Genomic DNA, 21,190 nt, shown 5'->3' on the forward strand with positions numbered 1-21,190 from the left:
TGTAAATAAATTTTAAATATTAAGAAACTCTAAATATAAAAATTTTAGATCATGATGTCACATATTTTATCCGATTAGTTTCATAATTTTTAGGTGTCAGGTGCATATCTTCTAAATATTTTGTTAAAATTATACAGAATTAGAATTTCATAGTTTGAGTACAAATTTATATTTTAAATACAAATTTTATATTTAAACTATGAAATTTCTAGAGAGCAGAGAATTTATATTAGATGTTATATTATTTCAATCAATAAATTCAGTGCTTCAAAGGTTAGTATCACTTCAAAAACAGGAAAAGGTGAGAAGATAATAGCAAATCATTTTTTGATGACTTTAAATAAATTTGAAAATAAACCTTTTTTACAACTGATATTTAACCGAGGGATTCAAGCAAGATAAATGTATCTTTAAATTCTATAGAGAAACGAGAAACGTTTCGTGCAAAGTCTGCTAATAATGTAAAGAAATTAATGGATTAAGCGACAAAATGGAAATATGTTGAGAAAAACGAGAAACTTTCGTGCAAAGTCTACTAACACCGCAAGGAAAATAATGGATTACGCAGCAGAATAAAAATATGTTGAGGTAAAATCCAACATTTGTCACACAAAAAAAGGAAAATAAACATGACCGATCTAAAATTTCACCCTAGAATAATCTACTCATCAATACATTCCGCGTACACAATCTTAACATTTGCATCACAAAATCAAATCTGCCATGTTTTGACTAAAATAAAATTTTAAAGACATCCTAAAGGGAGGCTTCTTATCACAAAGAAAGCTACAGCAAGGAAAGCAAAAATAAAAAGCTAGTTAACCACTAGAAAAGTATACTTACCCAATTGCAAGAAATGAAACACTAAGAAAAAGTTATACCTGCCGGGAGAGTACCACAATTAATTTGCAACTATGATTATATCACAAAGTTAAACTATTGAAACAACCTCCCATGAATGCAAGATCTATGCAATTTGGCAGAATGCTGTATTACAAACTGCAACTTACCTCCAAGAAAAAGAAAAAACAAAAATAAAAGAAAAAGTAAATCTGAAACTTTAAACACTTTAGAACAAAGAGGACCACATATGCACGATAAATGCTGCTCTCAAGTGCATTGAATAACCAATACATATAATCAAATACTTCGATAGCTAAATGTAAGTCTTACAAATATTTAACTAGCTCTTGGATTTTACCCTAAACAAAAAATATACAGTGATACAATCACAACGGTTAATGATACTGTAAAAGAAAAAATGTAGGGCTGAAATAAGACTGGAGAGAAAACTAAGGTTGCAAAACTTGAATTTTAAGCAAAACAAGCTACTCCTTCCGAAAGCTACTATCAGACATCATTTGAAGCTTCGCTCTTCCCCATGACAAAAGGCCTTCATTTAGACCTTTCCAGAAGCACATGCCATCTATATGTATCTCATAATGGAAAACGTTGTTCTGGCCATTTTGGATATGTGCGTTTGTACAAGCTCATACATACAGTGTCATGTTGCTGAATAACACTATTGAACACACACTTCATTGCACCTGAGAAATAAAAATTGCACATTATACTCTTCAATAATTAGCTAGCTGTTTCGGTCAGCCTAACCAATTAATATTGCAGCAACTATAAAAAGACAAGGCGTACCATGAGTACCAACAGGTTCCTTAATTCGGCCACGGCGACCTTGTTTTGAATACACCTCCACTGGCTGTAAAGGAAACTAGAAGTTAAAATTTTGCACTCAAAATCAAAGGCTGAAGTTCAAATCTTAACTTGCCTTGAACCATCTAACATCATCTGGATTGTGAAACATATACCGAACAATTGCTTTCAATTTTGAAACTCTTTGGGGATAACTGCACAAGAAAAACATTTCTTTTAAATTTAATATTTCACATGAAAGCTACACAAAAAGAAATGAAGACATTTTGACATTGTTACTAACAGATTCTGCACATCTAATCATCAAATTATTTGAAGTAAAAATGCTTCTGAAATAGACAAGAAATAATTTTTGAGTTGTTAACTAACATATGCACAAAATACAACATGGGTAACAGTCCAAAATTTAAGAAATAAAGCAAGAGGATGACAAGAATACACAAAGAATCATGTTCGAGAAAAAGGGAACAAGACATCCAACTTCGTCAATATTAACTTCGGGCAGGAGATCCTGAGTTCAAATTCCACGAGGCTAATGTATCAATTAAGATATGAAAATTCCAAGCATTTATTTCAGATCAGTCTTGGGCTTATTAAAATGTCTCGCACTTGAGCCCACACGACATGGTAGTCTTGGAATATGAAGGATTAAAATGATCATTCTCTATCAGCTACTACTAGAGTGATTGGTAAGCTAACAGTTTATACATAAGGTAGGTTAAAGAAAAACATATGAAAAATTGGCCTATGCATGTTCATGGTTAACTTTCTTTACAATGCTACACATGAAGATGATATTTGAAAGTCCAACTTGGGTCACACAGAAAGTGTGTTATATGTAGTAGAAACATAATGGGCATTTACTTGTGTACCATAGTAAGAACTCATCATACATTGCAATCATTCATCCATCACATTTTCATTGAAGGAAGCTGTTTTGTCCATGTAAAATATGAATATCATTATGGAATGTATTAAAGATAGCAATAATGCACCTTACCCGGTTAAAATAATTTTCTTAAGAATAATCCTGTCTGGATCCACACTTTTCAATGAACCAACTGCAGCAACGGAAGGTGATTCGCCATCCCTATTCTTCACGACAATCAAAGGCAGAGAAGAAAAACAAATAGGGGCATAGACAGAAGCAATTGAAAAACGCCCGGGGTGTAGAAATCTTTCCATCTTATGCTTATCAGAGTTTATATTGTCGGAGGAGAATAGTGGCCTGAAAAGAAGAGGAAATTCTTCAGAAGGAAATTAGGAACACTAAGAAAAAGAGAAATTGATAGGATCTTAATTCTCAAGTAACAAGTGAAAAAAACTGACAACCATAGCAAAGAAAGATATGTAATTACTACCTTGCCATAAACTGGCGGAACCCAACATGGAAAACAAACATCTCTTTGGATTTAATAGGAGCATCATATGAGTCATGCTTCTTTATGCTGCAAAACATACAAAAAATTTAATAGATATCTAGTTAAATAGCAATAATCCTCCACATGCAGGAATTCAATATAGATAGATCTAAAGCTTAGTTTGCAGTGAATTGGTCATGACATTTGAATACAAATCCTTCAATTAGCAACTTGATTTGCATAATTGACAAGGACAATAAAATCCTAATTATAAGAAAACTTGATCGTGATTGTGGCTCTCTAAAGGGATCCTCACTAGGTAGTTCCATCTTCATATTTAACAATTGGATTTTCTCTGAAGTAAATCTATGAATAGGAATTTGCCCTGTTACCAAGTTGAGGAAGCTTAGAAAGCCTGCTAATCGAAGAAAAATAAGAGAGTCCATGATTTCACACCAAGAAACAGTAGTGCATCCTGAAATCCCTTTTCTCATCTCTAAGAATTTTCTCCATATGAGCACAATATGATAATCAGAAGAAGTGTGAGGAAAGAAGAGAACATTTAATCCACCCAAAAATAAAGAAGACAAAGGAGGTGAGGAGAATACAAGGAATTTCCCACACACAAAGAAAAAAAAATTATGCATATTTCCTGGTTTTCCTTCAGCATAGTATGAAGGGGTAGCTAGATAATACCAAATCATGAATCAGATTAATCTAAACCTGCCCAGAATTTAGTATATTAATTAAACTTGGACTCATTCCATATAAACCTAATTTAAAAGCAATCCAATATCAAAATTCCTAGTAAAGCTGACATTCCTGAATAACTAAGATCAGAAGTTTTAAATCAATTAAGATGTTATAACAGATTACCCAACTTTCAGGCTTTCAGCTATGTATAACAATCCATTAAAGAGCCAAATACTATAATATATCTATTAGGTGCAAACAAAGTTCTGTTAGATTCAGATATGAAGCAAGATCTTAAACTTCCTTTATCTAATTGCACATCATTAGGATAAAATATACACTTATGTACTACTGCAACCTCAATGGACAACTCATTTTCTTTATGGATGATGCTACTATTAGATGACATTATGAAAATGTCACAATAATTACACGTAACACCTTTTAACATTGGCTTCAAACCAAATCTAATTTCACAACTGATAAGGTACTACAATATTAACACGACAAACTTGCTGCTATGTGAGCATTCACTTTCACTATAAATTGAATCCAAAATAATACTATATAGAAACCGAAGATAAGAAGATAAGCTTACTAGATTACAAAATAGTGAAACTGTTGTTATAGCATTTGAAGAGAAGGCCATAGGGCACATAGATTTCATACAAAAAAATATTCATGACTAGAACGCCATTCAATAACGGTATCAACAATACAATGGAGTACCTGAAATGAAGAACAGACATCTTTGACTCATGTTGGAAAAGGCCACAAGCTACAACTGGTGACCTTCTTGACAAATCACAAAGTCTGGACGCAACTTCAATAGCCACATGTTTTATATGAAGGCGCACATATGATCCCACTTGTGCACAATCATTTTTACTGCCTTGATCTAATTCCAGAACTTTTGCAAGGACATGCTTCTGTGTTCGCTTAAAGTTATCAAAAGCAAAAATTCTAGCATACTCAGGTGGCAACGATTCCTGCCATTGATAAAGACAAGGAATATAGTCATCAGAGTGAAAAGTCATAATAGTACTTGAACAGTAAAGCTAATAAACATACTCACTTTAGGATCCCATGATGATGTCCTAAAGGACTTCAGACCTCTGTATTTAGCAAAACGGGTTTTAGCTGGAATATCCAATGGTGTATCTACTTCATCCGGAAATTCTGAAAATTGGAAGAACGAATCTAATTAGCACCTCCTGAGATAAAAGTTTTAGATTTCTAGATACAAGCAAGATAATATCAGCTCATATCTGTAACTTAAAGCAGAAGAAAGTCCTACTGTCTAAAAAACATTTAGTACACAAAAGTTCATGTTATATAATATATTTATTTCTTCAAAAGATTACGACTATACCAATGTTATAATGAAGAAGACCTTAATAATAATCTGCAATTGTAAAGAATCTTGCCAGACTTTATTCCATCATTACAGTAAGTCATTTAGGCTAAATTCACTGCAATGAGTTTTCAAAATCTTAGCATGAATGACACATGATATTTACAATAAGTTTAGCCTCTGCTTCCACGCATCCCTCTTTCCGTTAGGCACAATGATCATGCCTAATCACACTGCCCATGTTGTACGGCACGTCTTGTTCTACCATGTGCTGCAAGTAAATCCTTGATACAACAAAGTAGATAACACCTTTTCCTTCCAGACACCATATATGAGTACCTTTTCTTGTATCTATTTAACTATATAAGGATTGGCGTGTCGTAGGCACGCACCATGCTGACTGAGAAAGGTGACTGAGAAAGGAGAGGAGGAAGCTTATTACACACCTTATCAGCTGCATGCCACTGCCAGTATCGAGATCTCTAGCCTCTTCGCATGTGTCATGCCCTAGATCAGAGAATCATTCTTCTCTTTGCTCGATCGGAGAAGAAAACTGTTGAAAGGATCGTCTTAATTGACAATCTGCTTCAACAGATTATAAATGGATCCACCTAAATGGATCTAACTTATTTAGGCATATCTCTTTTATGATGACCTGCTCAAAGCGAGGCTCTCTAGGCGGGGAGGCAAAGGGGATGGATTGTGAGGAAATCACAATATGTTTCCAATGGATCGCCTTCCCTGGTGATAGAAGGGTCATATCACTGCTCTAACCCTCTCCGACCATCAAGAGAGGGTATGAGGAGCCTCCTATAACCATATAACATCATAAGAAGCCATTGTGCAGCCTTCCATGTTGGTTTTTGGAGGTGCCATTGGCGCCCCTCATGTCACGTGCTGGTCAATACAACCCTTGTCGACATGCGGCCATCCATGGTTCTATCAAATCAAGATCAAAAGTGAGATGATATAATAAGATCCACGGTCTACTGTGTCCATCAGCACAAAACAGTGTCGTGCCAGTGATGTCAAGATCAAAAAGATATGATATGATAAGATCCAAGGTCTACCGTGTCGATCAGCACAAACAGTGTCGTGCAAGTGGTGTCCTTGCACATGGCATGGGTCATACTAATGTCACTTCCCAATGTCAAGGCGTGCCACCATGTGTCATCCTGTGCCACTAGTTGTATAGCCCGTATTGCTCAATACAAATATGGTATCAAGCAGCATGTCATAAGTACCACCTAAAAACTATTTTAACTTATTCAAAGAGACCCTTCTAAGATCCCTTTGCTAGTAGGCTTATTTCTCAAAATGATAAAAGGATGGGAGCATCAAATCACATCAAAAGATATGTTTTTCTTATTTATCCTTCTATTTCTTTGTTTTGAAAACCAAATCCAAGATTAATTATCTAAATATAACAAAATGAAGCTAGATCTATTACTTGAAAGAATAATTTTACATATATCTAGCATTTTGTACAAGATCAATGTGAAGTACTCTTCAAAACATATGAATCAAAGGTAAATAAAAATTATTTGATATTATATGTTGAATCATATTTCTACTTGACCACTGCAAAATTTAGGTCGTTTACAAAATTATCTAGGGATAAAAGACTAATGTAGGCTTTACTACACATATTAGAACTTCAAATATGTATACATACCCTACAAAATCTATTTAAAGGTGTGTCAATGGCAACTCATGGCATTCCGACAGGGTATTGGCATGGCATGTGCCACTAGCACAACAATTCTTGATAAAATCCAGATTACTCCCTTTTAATGGTTTCAATTAAGCGTACATATTCTCCATTCTTTCATTAATATATATCAATAAATCTGCCCCATTTTCAACTACGAAGAATTTGTCAGTCAAAGTTAGAGCCATCTAAGAATAGAAACAGAGTATGGGAGCACTAAGTTACAAACAACTTGCAGTCGGTTTCTTGGCCTCATACAATTCACTAGATTGCACTACGAATTAGAAATAAAAGAGCATATTATATAAACTAAAAAAACCTTTGTTTCAGATTTAATCTTTAGGATGTAATTCAAGGCATACCTTCATCATCGGCATTTTCATCCTTTATCTTTTTTATATCTGCTTCAATCTGTTCTTTTGTTAAATTCTCATCATCCTGCATTTTTTTCTCTATGAGATTTGATAGTATGAGGATATGTCTTTGCAATAAGAACATATGTAACAAGTTATAAAATAAATATAAAACATAATAAAAACTTAAAATCGACCAGATCTGCATAAGCACAATTTATTAGACATTTAAATTATTTTTTAAAGAACTCATTATACAAGAGTTGCAGCACTTGCAGACTAGCAAACTGGATGATATGAAACTCTAGTATATGATGGAATCATGGAATAATTATTTAAAAACCTTTGACCTTACTGAAAATTAGCATAATCCACAAATTATCAAGAAACTTGTTTATGTGCAATTCTTCAAAACTGGAAGACCACTATCAAATACAAAAGGTCCTTTGATTCAACAATGAAAAACCACCACCTACTCTAAAAAGCTTAAGTATTTAGAGAACCATGGTTTTTATATTCTATATTCTAAAAAGCACGCTCACTTCTGGGCTTAAGACAGTTTGAGAAACTCAAAAAGTATATCTAATTTAAATGGTTGGAGATTTTATATTATAAATAACAAATGGCCTAGTAGGATTTCAACTCAGAACATTTGCTCAAATACCATATTAAGACATTAATTCCTCTAAAAGCTTAAGTTGTTAGAAAACAGTAATTTTTACATTTTACATAATAACAAATAATTATTATTATTATTATTATACAACTAACACAAAAAATATAATACTTATTGGTTTTACAAGAAAAATGTAATAAGTAGAGTATACTTAACATCTTTGGATGATAATGCATCTTATTGCTTTCTCAACTCAACAATTTGAAATGGGATTCTGTAGAAAAGAGAATGCAGCTAGCAGGAAAAATCTAGTGTTCATCTGACTTGTTTTACAAGAAAAAATTTCACAAGCAGCAAACTTCTAACACCATTTAATAACAATGCATCTTGTGTCGGAGAGGACTAACAGATTGATACTCACATCCATATCAGTGTCAGTCTCGGTTCCTTCATCAATATTATCAATAAGTTGAGGGATTTCATCAGTATCCGAATGATCAGCTGCTTCCTGCACTGAATGGTCTTTCTGCTCATCTAGTACCATGCCATCACCTTCCTCCTCACTTCTATCGGAATCCTCAGTGTCGGGATCATCAAAAATCCATGCAGCCTAAATTATAATGAGAACAAATAATGTAAGTTTTTCTACAAGTTTTCACCACAGATAGATACTCTTAGATGTACCAAAAAGTAAGGTGGGAAAGACCTGGTAGTCTGAGGTGCCCCGAGGTAGTTTCTTCCTTATCAACTTTCTCTCTTTATTGCTTAATTCAGCTTCAGCTATCTCTGCTTCCGTTGGCCAAGTCTAATTGAATATATATAGCGCATCATTAATAGTAGTTGAAAGAAATTCAACTAATCCCATCAAACAAGAATAAAACAAAACATGCGAACAAAGCATTCTATATTCCAGAATGATATTAAATGTAATTAGGTAGTGTTTAAATGTTCATATATTACACTCACAGTAAAATTTATTAGAGAAATATGCTCATCGAAATAAAGAAGTATCCAACCTGTTCCCCGGCAAGAGGGTCAGGGACATTATCAGCAAGCAAAGGTTCCTTGACCAAGGGATCCGGAGTTAAGGTATTGACAATCTGCAGATATACAAAGAACCTATCGTTACTATAATGATTCACAAAAGTATGTGAGCAGAACATTTCTGTGTGTGAGCAGAACATTTCTGTGTGTGAGCAGAACATTTTTGTGTATGAGCAGAACATCATTGGAGCCTAATCTTACAGAGAAACCATCAAGCATATCAGAGATCATCAGTAAATAGAAGCATATGTATTATATTTTCCAGAAAACAAATTTATTGAGATAAGCAGGTACAACATGAAAAGCAATACATTATGGAGGTCGCAATTAGTTTTTGCTGAACCACCATTTGGTCAGATTAATGTCTAGGGATAAGATAAGTACTCATGTTAAATCATTCATTTCATGATGTAAATTAAGATTAGCTACTCTAGATAAAATAGCATTTGCTGATAAACATATATCCTTGATGAAAGGAACAAGCATATGCACCCACATTAAAATGATTCCATGTAGCAAACTTAAGCCACTTTAGTTGTACAATAAATAGCATTAAATGACGGTTTATGCCTACGTGGTAAGTCGGCAAAGAATGATAGCAAATAACCTCCAAACCACATCAAAATAGAGAAAACAAATTCAGTAATTCATTATAGTATTCAAAAATTAGTCTTCATGCTGCTACTGGAAAAGATATTTCATATTTCAGGATCCATCACAAGATCCATAACCAATAAAAGATGTGATTTCTTCACTTATGGTTGCATCAGCAATAATCAAATTATTTTTAATTTTTCTATATATTAAAAATGCTAGACCGTCTTGCTGGGCCTTCCGCCTGGGTGCAATGCAGTGGGGTCATTGCCTGCAACGCACGGCCACCTTTTAAAACGTTGGTGAAAAAATGAGGATTCCTTATTTGTACTAATATTTTGGAAAAGAAAATTTGACCTAAAAAGAACAGACCTAAGAAGAACATTCAAATGAAAGGAGAAGAAGACAGATGGATAGACAATAATAATAGAAAGCTAATGTGCACGAATTTTAGCACCAACAGATTGCAGTATTGCACATTTACTTTTCTGCCAATAAAAGTTATAATTAACCTGTATCCCATCTGAATCCATTGGAGTGCAATCTTTCCTATCATTGATGGGAAACGGATCTTTAAGAATGTCAATTTTGCCCAACTGAAAATCCCCAACACCTGAAACATGGACCTGATGTGGAGGAAGAATATAAAAGAACATGTATAAATAAAGTTAACATTAGATGTTGAAGGATTATTAACTTACCAGCTGATTTGGAGAAAGACTATGAGCGTGCAAATAGCCAGATAAAAGCAAGGTGCATGTTCCAGGACTGTTATCATCAGGTTCTATGCAAATCTGATGACCACAAGACCACAATTTAAGTTACAGACATAACTACTGTATGACATGATGCAAGAGTGCAATATGTAATTTCCTGTATAAATTGAATTTATTCCTCAACAGGCTAGCGAATTAGATATTATTTGTATAAGAAAGCAGAAATTTCTGGAGAAATCAATATAAGAACATAGAAACTCTGTTGTGAGCTTTCTGAATAAAATTTTCAACCGCAGGTCCAGTGCAACTTACAAAACATAATAGACTTGAAATATTACAGGATTAATTAGTCAACAGAGGTTATTTATGACATGGTAAGGATGATGAAATCAACAATCTCATCACTTCAGTGTTAAAATATTACACAAAGAACCTCAGTTGTCTGATTATCATGTTTCGGAAAGAAAAAGATAGGAAGTTTACTTGTCTCACTATGTCTGACAAAATATAATGGGTGGGTTACTGCTAGAATGAGAATCTGCTTTTACATAAACAGTATCACTGACTAAAAATTATACATGAGCATATTCATTCATACTGTAATAGTAAGATACCTCAAAAAGGTAAGGCACTCCAAAGGGAAAGTCCATATCTTCCAAGTAAATGGCAAGTTACTTCCTCCTTTCCAATACTCAGCTCTATATTAGGCAAAGATATCCACCAAGGCATTCATAATATCTCAGTTATCTAGTAAAGTCAACTTTGATTTTCGTCTACCCCATGTAGTGTATTTAGGGGTGAAAAAAGGACTAGATAGTGCTCAACCCATATCCGAATCTATATTTCGGTCCAGATATAAATTCGCATACGAATATTTGACGGATAGCAAAATTTAAAATCATATCCTAACTAAATGGATATGAATAATTTTTAGACAACATCGAATTTTAAACGGCTTATAAATTTTCTTTTGGACACAATTAACTCAAAATACTAAAAAAATTTAAAAAATAATAATGTTTTGCATGTCAAATACATATAAAGTTAGAAAAGTCAATCTCTACAAACAATATAGAACATGTCATTTGTAAATAATATAAGTATTCACATCTAAATAAGCAAACTAACAACTGCAAATTACTTAAAAAATATACGAGTAAATGGATATCCGATATCTGCATCCATATCCAAAAATTATAACCAACCTGTATTTGTATCCGTATCTGAAAATTATACCCGACCTATATCTGTATCCATATCCAAAAATTATACCCGACCTATATCTGTATCCGTATCGAGTCAGATAGCGGCTCCGGTCAGGTTGGAGTTACTCCAACCCATTTTCACCCGTAGGTACGTTCCACCTTAGTGGAATCAATTCACCTCCTTCCACTATGTGATCTCCTCTAGCATGTCATAATCGTTTATGGATCAAAACACCATTGATGCTACTACTAACTTGGCATAAAATTATAGCAACATTTTGTTTTTATCATTTTCAAGTGATACCAATCATCCATCTAAATATTCCCATCTAAGCATAATTTTACTTTGTATTAGTTAGAATATAAAATATATAAATCACCGATCTCTAAAAGTTTAATCGTTTTAGGGTAGTTGATGAGTTATCATGGTATCAGATCAGAGGCCGTAGATTTATATCCAACCATGCATGCCAGTTGTTTAATATATAAAACCTACATTCATTTAAGTTCAGCCTATTTTATAGGCTCTGTTAGCACTTGGAGGAACCAGTTTGATATGCAGAAGGGTTAATGGATAGTTCAAGTTGAGATTATTGACCTCCACTAAAAAAACTAATTGGCTCCACCCAAGACCCAACATCATAATCAAGCTAAGAAATATAGGAACTGCAAAAGGATGGTCAAGCTTGACCAAATGGAGCATCATTATTACGTAAATTTGGGGTAACCCAAACCCGATGGCTGTAACAAAATAAGATATCAATCCTAAGCACATAAAATTTGTATGACCCAACCCAAATTGCTAAGTACAAGCAAATTTGTATGAGATCAATTCTACTCTGATAATTGGGAAGCCAATATAGCCACTCATACCACTTGAGAAAAGATTAAATAACAAATGAGAAACAATATTATTTATTGGAAATTTTTTGATGCAGTTGTACCCACCTCTTGAGAAACAATATAAGGTCTTTGACTTCTCCAATGTGGAGATGTAGGGTGCTGCTCCTTGAATAGCCACATGAACTGCGTATGACAGACCAGACCGAGGACAAATTAAAATAATAGCATGGATTTGCCATAGCTTTTTCTAAATTTCTTTCACAACCCTCCAAATAATTGAACAGGCAGCCATTACCTTATGCAAGTCCTCTTTTGTATCTGCTGCATAATATTTGCAATCCTCAGGTAACTCAGAAGCAAGACAAGAAACGGTCATCTTCTTTAGTTCCTGTTTACTTTTCATGTCGGGTGGAAGGTCCTATGGATGTCAAATCCACGACAGTGAATATCCAGATCATCAATCAATATAAGAGAAAGTTCTTGTTGATGTATAATGCATATCATTTAAGTATTTACCCGAACAAAAACAGCAGTACTAGGTAAGCCAATAGCCCTGAAGATAGAAAGGCATTGCATTCCAAATGCATCAATCAAGCTGCTGGATTCCCTATTGTACAAAGAATTTGCTGATACTACAAAAGCAATCAAATCGGCAACCTGTGCTAGGAAAAAGTATGTGACTATGTTGATTAACTAGTCTCAAATAAAAAAAGGCACCTCCAGATTAAGTTCATTTAGAGGAAAAAAATACCTTTGCCATTTCCATGCATGACAAAAGATCTCCATATGGTGCCTCTAAAACCTTCAGCAGTAATAACAAGAATTAAAAAAAAAAAGATTGTTTAACCTTTCATTTTCAAATGAGATGAATAGCATTCTGCAAATTTAAAATGATGGGTCCAGAAAGAAACATGACTAACAATGAAAAACTAGCAAATAGAGAAGCCCAATGATGGTAGCAATTAATGAATAAAGGAACAAAAAGCTTCACATTTAGCTTCTTAAAAGAGAACAATCTCACAGAATTATATATATTCAAGACCATGGAACAGTCAACAATAGAGAAGCTGTGAATATTATATTTAATAAGATAAAGAGATCTAGTTCCTACAATTTCATAAGAAGCAATGGTAGTATAGATCTAGTACTACTAGACTAACAGCATAACAGACAAAAAGTTAAGAATATGCAATCGCAATCCATCGATCAAGCAAAATTGTAGAGCAAAATGTCATTAAAGAGTAAATATGTTGCAACCAAGCATAGCATGCATAGAAAAAATAAGATGCAGGGGAAGAAACTAACCGTTGTTCTGAGTTTGTACACATTAGAAGCAACAGTCTTTGAAACAGGTTCTCTATCCTCTCCTGATGACAATGTCAAAAGATCTTTTGCAACCAAACTTATGTTTACAGCTGATGAAAGGCCGAAAAGAACCTGCAATCACCAGTATAACGTACAAGGATATCCAAAATTGCTCATTTGAAACAAAATGTAGCATAAATGGTGACAATAGTCTAAACAATTAGATATCTGTTAAAATAAATAAATATATCACAAGCAACAATGATTACAAAGGTTAAGGTTACTCAACATCAAAATATCAGATACCATTTGAAGCAGTTACATGGAGCAAAAGCATGGAATTGCTGAATCAAAACACATGAGACTACAGGATATAAGCAATCAGATACAATTATGCACAGTAATAGAACTTTTAGATACGAGATAAGTCTACCCATAGTTAAGCATCCTCAGCTGATTGTTTCAACATCTACAGTATCTCCAGAAAGTTATTAAACAATATAAAAATAACAATTAGTGGAGTAAAATGTTAGTTAAAGCGACAATGTACGTTTCATATAATATGAAATGTCAACATCATAATTAAAATTACACATTAGAAACTCAGAAAGTTTTCATCTACATATGATGAATATTAATGATAAAGAATAACAAAATTCCTTAGGTTGACAATTTTGAAAAAAAGTGAAAGCAGCAAATTATTTCCCCAGAGTGGAATAGAGAAGCAATATCATCAATATAATTGATCCTTCTCCATAAAAAAAAATGCTAGATAGAGCACCACAGGTGAAATTGCTAAAACTTTTCACAATTGAGTACTGCAAGTTATCAACATGGCATTGTACCACAAGAAATTGTTGCTGAAATTCTTCCAAAGGCTAAATTGAGCAGCAAAGAACTTTATCTACCTTTTTGTTTGCAATTTAGGATCATACCAACTTGTACTCTGGCCCATACCAATTGCTTCCATCAATACATGAAATGTTTTATAATTAACAATATTAAGAGGGTGCCACACTTGTAAACCCAGTGAGCTAAGTAATTGTTCACTCTATCTCTTTTTTTTTTCTTTTTTGCAAAATATTTATTTCTATTTGTTTGTACAATCTTTCCCTGCTCTCTAACTACAACTTCTAGATCAATAGAGATCAATTTATCCATAGACCTCTACTCTTTTGATTTTTACTTCAAAATTTTCTAAATCTTCCTTCTCTCCAAAAATGTTTATTTTTGCCCTTAGTTTTACTGTCTCACTTGATTTCTTCTCTTTTTCTCTGATTCCCCTCTAGATGTTTATTGGTATTTTTTTGTGCTTGCTCGTTAGCTTTGGATAAGGCGCAACATCACTTCTAACATGAGCAATATGTTTCTTAAATATAATAATTCCACCTTTGGTGACCTTTCCAAAAAATCTACATTTCACTACGTGGCATCATTCTTATTGGGAATATAACTATATTTTCACCCTCGACCAGTGGAGCCAATATGCACAAAATATTCTTAACATTGATCTAGCCATAGACATTGTCTAAGAGGAATAAGTGGTCATATGTGATTATCTATATTTTGTATATGAAATTGGGACCATTAGGCAATTCATAAATTAATTAGCAACTAATTCACAAACTATATTTCACAAGCTATTAGCATTAATTTCTCCAGCACAATAGATTAACAGGAACTACCAAAATTTTCAAGACAGTGAAAGAAAACAAAATTTTCAAGAGTCAAAGATTGAGAAATAACACAAAATTGGGACCATTGGGCAATTCAAATAATAATTAGTAATTAATTCTTCTAACATACTGCCTAACAGATTAAAAATAATTAGCAAACTAACTAGCAAAAATTTTAGGACTGAAAAGAACTAATTCAAAGAAGGAAACATGCTTGCCATCACGAGTAAAAGGGAAGAAAAGATAGCAGTGAGGCATGCTTGAAAGCCAACTGTAGCAGGGAAATCAGTGAAGGGAACATGTACTACTGTAGCAGGGAAGAAAAAAAAAGAGCCAAGAGTGAAAGGGAAGAAGAAGAGAAGAAGAATGAGTAAAAAAAAATTGTACTGCTGTCCCTTGCCACCGCCAGTCGAGAGAGAAAGAGAGATTAGGTTAGGGGGCTTAGGGCTTAGATTGATCGTTAGCAAGATAAGAGATTGTTTTTTTTAAGTAGTTAGTTGTTCACTTGCATCTATTATCCAACTTGTTAGCCCCAACTGCTGCAATGCCTTAACGAGCTGCAAGGCAACAAGGCAACTTGCCAAGAGCGCAATTGCGGCCCATTCGCCTTTAGCAGGCCACAGACCAGCTTTGTGAGGCGATGCATTGGCGACCACCTCAAGCGCCTTTTAAAACACTATAACCTTGGAAAATTTCCATTTGAAAATAGTTGGACTTTACTAAACTCAAGATGCCATATGAAAATTATAAGAAAAAATGAGAAGTCTAGTTACATAATTCTCAAAGATGAGGTGTCAATAAAAAATTGTAAAAATGCAGTGTGATTTGATCATTTTCCTCAGTGTATTGAAAGGCGGCCACGGGTGGCGAACAGTTACCCCACCACCTGGCACCAAGGCGGTTTAGTATTTTTAATAATAAAAAAAATAAAAAATAATTCTATATAATATAATATATAATTATATATTAATATAGTATACATAATTATTTTAATAGTGTAATATACAATCATAACAACAAAATATCATAATTTATATTTACATACATATATATATATATACACATTACATATTTTATTAATGCATTTAAAAGTGGGTCTGGTGCATGCCAGCTAGTGGCCATTTAGTCAAGGTATTGCATGCTAGGCTAGACTGCCAGATAGCAAGGGAGAGAGAGAAGAGTGCTATTCGTCTTTTCTTCTTTCAATCTATCACTATTCACTGGTAACTTTAAGCATTAGATAGCAAGAGAGAGAGAGGTGATCACTTAGCAATCGTTGGCACTGAGAGTTAAATGGAAGTAAAGAAGAAAGAGGAGGAAAAGAAAAGAAAGTTTGTTGGCCGCCACTCCTATTGCTTGCTGCTGCTACTACCGGTATCACTGCTACGTCACTCAAGAGGGAAATGAGAGGAAGATGAGAGATTGGATATTTGTGATAGGGCTAGCAGATGGGTCTTCTTAAAAGAAATTAGTCACTAACTATCCATTGGATAGTCTAACCTTATCCGAACCTATATGACAACAAAGCGGGCCACGCGGGATGCAAAAAGCATTAGCAAGCCGCCTAGCTACATGGCAGGGCAGTTGGGTCGCCACCCCGCCATGGCGGCCGCCTTTAAAAACATTAATTTTCCTAAATACTATGGCAAACAAATAACAATCGTAGTGCTTTATGCAGAGAACTTTACTTATTGTTCTAACTAACCATTAAAATTTCATCAATTTAACTATCAAAAGATAAAATTAATGTTATTTTTACACATTCCTTTCAATTAATAGTATTAGTGTCTTTTTATAATTTAGGTACTAAAGATTTGAACTCATAGTTGTCAAAGATATCTTGAATGGCATCCATGCAAAATGTATGACTTTCAAAGAATGTACACACAAATATAAACGTTAAAAGAGCATACATACAAATAAAGAAATTTAGATGGGTATAAATGTAAACAAATACTTTTTATTTTTGCTTTAAAGTTCTAACTTCTATTTTTGACTTTTCTCAAACAAACAATAAAAAATAAGAAACTCGCAATTCCAATCTCACACTCTATCTCACCAAACATTAGAAAGTGATAAGTTTTTGTTAGAAATTGAGTTCCCCAAGAACTTTCACTTTCCAAGATCATTTAACTTTCCCTCACTTCCCAAAACGTCAACAACCAAACACACTATAGAGTATTTTTTAGAAAAATAAAATGAGTCCATGTGGGATAAAATCAAAAACACATAGCAATATGCTTTTCAACTATTTCAAAAATCTCTTGTACCTTGGTTTCATTTTTCCCTTTATTGTTTCACATTTATAACAAGAATACCAATTAGTAGGCAATCCAATTCCAAGGAAGCAATACAAAAGGATGGAGAAAGCAAGATAGTAAATCAACTGTTCTGAAGAAATAAGGTCATTAGAGATATATCCTCATTCTAGACATCACAATCAAAGTGACAAGCTCACAATACAAAGGAAAATTGCTTATTGCTCCATAAGCATGCCAACTAAACCAATTTGAATCAAAGACATGATCATTTGAATTTCTTTTACCATGGGTATTCCACTAAATAAATATCAAAGAATGAACCAAGTAAATTGATGTCAATAAGAGTTAGATGTTATTATTTAAATTGGAATACATTGGTATCTTGACGTTAAGCATCAAAACTCCAACAAGATCAACTACAAATGTATAATAGCCAAACTAAAGTACTTACAATAATACGAGGTGGGCTTGATGAACCAGTTGAGGCTCTTTTCTCCTTCAACAAAGCTGCTCGCTTCTGATCACGAATCTGCAAACCAAACAATTAAAGGCAAAAATTTGTTACTTGAAAATTTTATGAAGGAAGCTTTTAATTTTAGGATAAATTTTATCCTCACTGATGGGGAGTTCACAGAAAGACAGACTATGAACAACCTTTTGTATGCTACAATGCAAACATGTTCAATAGACATCGACACAAGTATTGCAAAAATTCAAATAAATCCTCTATCTTTGTCCAAAGATTAAAATCAGAAAAAGAAAACGGACCCCTCTTTACCTTTCTTTTGTTTGATATTCACTCCCAGGGGCACCAAAACTTTCACCCTCCTTACAATGTTCTAGGTTCTAAAACACAGACGATAACAATTTGATCCCAGAATTAACATGCTATGCTATAGAAAAAATTGATTCTTTTTATTTCACTTACCGATTTGCTCCTTTGGACACGAGCAGCACGGGCGCCCTTCATGGCAGCCCGGTGGCTTTCCGGCTTCACAATCCGGCTGGTACCTGAACTCATTACCAATTGCAGATTAGAGAATCAACTAGAATGAAGGAAGAGCGCCAGATTGTAGGGAACGGGAGACTCACCCACAACCGAAGTCTTGTGAGCATGGCGAGAAGCTTTGGAAGCGAAGCGGGTCTTATGGGGCTTGTTGACCTGAGTGCGAGAGCCTCCCATGGGAGCAGCGGGGAGACGGATCTGAAATGCAGTTAATGGACCTAAGTCTGAAAACCAACTAAAATTGATCATAGAAATATGAAATATGGCCATGGTGCAGAAAGTAAGAAACAGTTGTGAGGTACTTCTTTATCTTGATCTTGTGTGTGTGTTAAGGTACTTCTTAATCTTGATTAGGAATAAATATATATGTTAGGCGAGATTAACACCATGTTTGAAGAGAGCTATGATACCTGAAGATGCACACAATTTAACTCAATATTTCCAAATCAATAATGAGAATTCAGAGGACTTGCACTAAAGAACAAGTTAGGTCCTGCTATATACAAGTTGATGACTTGAAGGCAATGATCTTTCTTGTCTATTCAAATTGCAAAAGGCTGGTTCCAGTACGAATTTGAGCATTATTTTTCTTTAAACAGATCATGTGGTTAATTGTTCACCCTAACAAAACTCATCAGGTTTAGTATGAAATTTGCGATGGTATATTGAACATCAGAACTAAAACAAATTATTAGCTAAATAATGATCTAACTAAATGATTAGCTACAATAAATTTGCAAATCAGTGAGCACATTAAGATGTAAACAATAATATTAATTAATGCTTAAAAAAAACTCTTGCCGACGGAGAATGACTGGATGAGGTTTGCCGGCGGAGGAGGTGACTTGAGGGTCCAGACGGAGGAGGCCGACGAAAGAGGTTGATTGGAGGAGGAGGAGGACGTGGCGGCGGCTTGAGGAGGAGGAGGAAGACGAAGATGAGGCGGTGGCTTGAGGAGGAGGAGGACGACGACGAGGCGACGGCTTGGCGAAGGAGGACGAGGACGAGACTGGCCGACGGTGGAAAAGGAGGAGGAGGAGGCGGCGGCCGGCCTATGGCTTAGAAGGAAATGGATCGTAGCGAGTGAGACAGGCGGAGGTTTTTGGGTGCCTTTGGTTGTAGGTTTATATAACAGGGGTAAGTGTTAAAGGGGTGAAAACGGATCGGATAAGTATTCGGATACTCACATCCGAATTCATATTTTTAGTTCTGATATGAATTACAGATACTAGATATTGATCCAATTTTAAATGAAATATGATCTTTTATTTAAATACAATTAAAATAAAAATATTAAGAGTTTCACAAAAAAATAATTTTTATTTTATATTAAATATATATAAAATTAGAAAAATTAATCTATGTAACACATCATTAATAATGATATCAATATTCACTATTTAAATAAGCAAACTAAAAACTATAAAAAGTATTCAAAAAGATATACCGGCAAATAGATATTCGATATTCTTTATCTGTATCCGAAACTAAAAATCATATCCAACCATACCCGAATCCGTATTTGAGATATTTTTTTCAAAAATTATATCCGTATCCAAATCCATATGCGGATAGGAATTTTTTATCTGAATTCAATCTGAATTAGATCGGGTCGGGCTAGAGTTAATCCTACCCGTTTTCATCTAACATATCTTGGAATTACGGTCATATTTGCCTTCTACAATGTGTGTATATATATATATATTATTATCGTCGATAAAAAATTAGTGACATCAATTATAAAACTATTATTACTTATCTTAAACTTAAATTATATCATTAAATATTATTAATTATATTATGTTAATTATCAAAATTAACCCATCCAATTAAAATTATCAAAATTAAATCCAAAAGTAATATGAATAATAGAATAAGTTAATATAAAAATGTTTAATAAATTTTTTTAATATAGCAATACTTTAAAAGGTATAAAATATAAAATAATAATAAAAGCCTCAAAAAAATTACAAAAAATAAAATTTGACAGATCTACATTTATTATTTATTATATAAAAGCAATAATGATATAAAAGATACTATGTCGTCTCTTTTGGAGATATGACATCCAATTCCATTTTTATATCCTTAAAGAAACACACCTTTAGAAAATTTAGGATTAGGGTTTGTGAAAGAATCGTCATATATTAGCCTAAATTAAAATCGAGTTTTATATATCTACAAGCGAATTGAAGTTTCATCACGAAGAAAGAGAGAAACTAAAACCCTATTAAACTTAGTAGATTTAGAACACGACACTTTTTCAATTTGATGTAAAGAAAATAAAAATAAAAAGTACTAAAATTTTAAAGTGAAATATATGATATAAAATTAAAATGACTAAAATATCTTGTCAGTAAATGAGAAATTTTAAAAATATTATTTTATTAATTTATTAAAAAATTTTAATTACTTATTTGCCAACTTACATATTATTATTATTTCCTAAAATAATGTAAGGTTAATATTTTATTTTAATTTAATAATATAATATAATATAATTGTTTTTTATTTAATTTTTATTTTAGTTTTTAAGCCCATGTGTAAAGTTATATTACTTTTTAAAATTTTTAGTGTTTTGTAAATATTTTATATAATTTAATTATATTACTTTTTAATATTTTAGTATTATTCTAAATATTTTATAATAACTTTTTTTTTTAATTACAGACTTAAAAACTCATACCAAGTCACTCCATAATTTATTGTGGACTTAGTAAATTTTAAAAAAAAAATGGAGTGAAATGTATTTACTGTGGAGGCAAATTATAAATAGGTGAAAGA

At 33.3% G+C, this 21,190-nt stretch overlaps 1 protein-coding gene across 2 annotated transcripts; it reads right to left on the minus strand.

The window, feature by feature from the left end:
• Positions 1-1,091: 1,091 nt before the first annotated feature.
• Positions 1,092-19,505, minus strand: LOC140766951 (uncharacterized). 2 transcript variants are annotated; one of them, XM_073106665.1, is made up of 22 exons: positions 19,208-19,505; positions 18,493-18,604; positions 18,329-18,411; positions 17,852-17,929; positions 13,464-13,595; positions 12,910-12,960; positions 12,675-12,815; positions 12,454-12,576; positions 12,264-12,341; positions 10,096-10,188; positions 9,907-10,020; positions 8,773-8,856; positions 8,463-8,561; positions 8,178-8,366; positions 7,150-7,225; positions 4,798-4,901; positions 4,452-4,711; positions 3,030-3,116; positions 2,669-2,896; positions 1,784-1,862; positions 1,651-1,714; positions 1,092-1,547 (listed from the first exon to the last, which is right to left on the minus strand). In XM_073106665.1, exons 2-22 carry the CDS (start codon positions 18,581-18,583, stop codon positions 1,438-1,440), a joined length of 2,364 nt encoding a protein of 787 aa, XP_072962766.1. In that variant the 5' UTR covers positions 18,584-18,604; positions 19,208-19,505; the 3' UTR covers positions 1,092-1,437. The 2 variants fall into 2 exon arrangements, with proteins under 2 accessions (XP_072962766.1, XP_072962767.1); XM_073106666.1 differs by having other exon boundaries at positions 1,651-1,710; positions 1,780-1,862.
• Positions 19,506-21,190: the final 1,685 nt, after the last annotated feature.

This window comes from Typha angustifolia, chromosome 9 (assembly GCF_048772165.1).
Source record: "Typha angustifolia cultivar Huaian chromosome 9, ASM4877216v1, whole genome shotgun sequence".
NCBI classification, from domain to species: domain Eukaryota; kingdom Viridiplantae; phylum Streptophyta; class Magnoliopsida; order Poales; family Typhaceae; genus Typha; species Typha angustifolia.

Coding starts and splice junctions, on each gene's coding strand:
- LOC140766951 (XM_073106665.1), bottom strand. CDS start 18,583: ATGGGAGGCTCTCGCACTCAGGTCAACAAGCCCCATAAGACCCGCTTC. Junction 8,857..9,906: donor TGGATTCAGATGGGATACAG/GTTAATTATAAC, acceptor GTATATCTGCAG/ATTGTCAATACCTTAACTCC. Junction 1,715..1,783: donor ATGATGTTAGATGGTTCAAG/GCAAGTTAAGAT, acceptor TTTCCTTTACAG/CCAGTGGAGGTGTATTCAAA.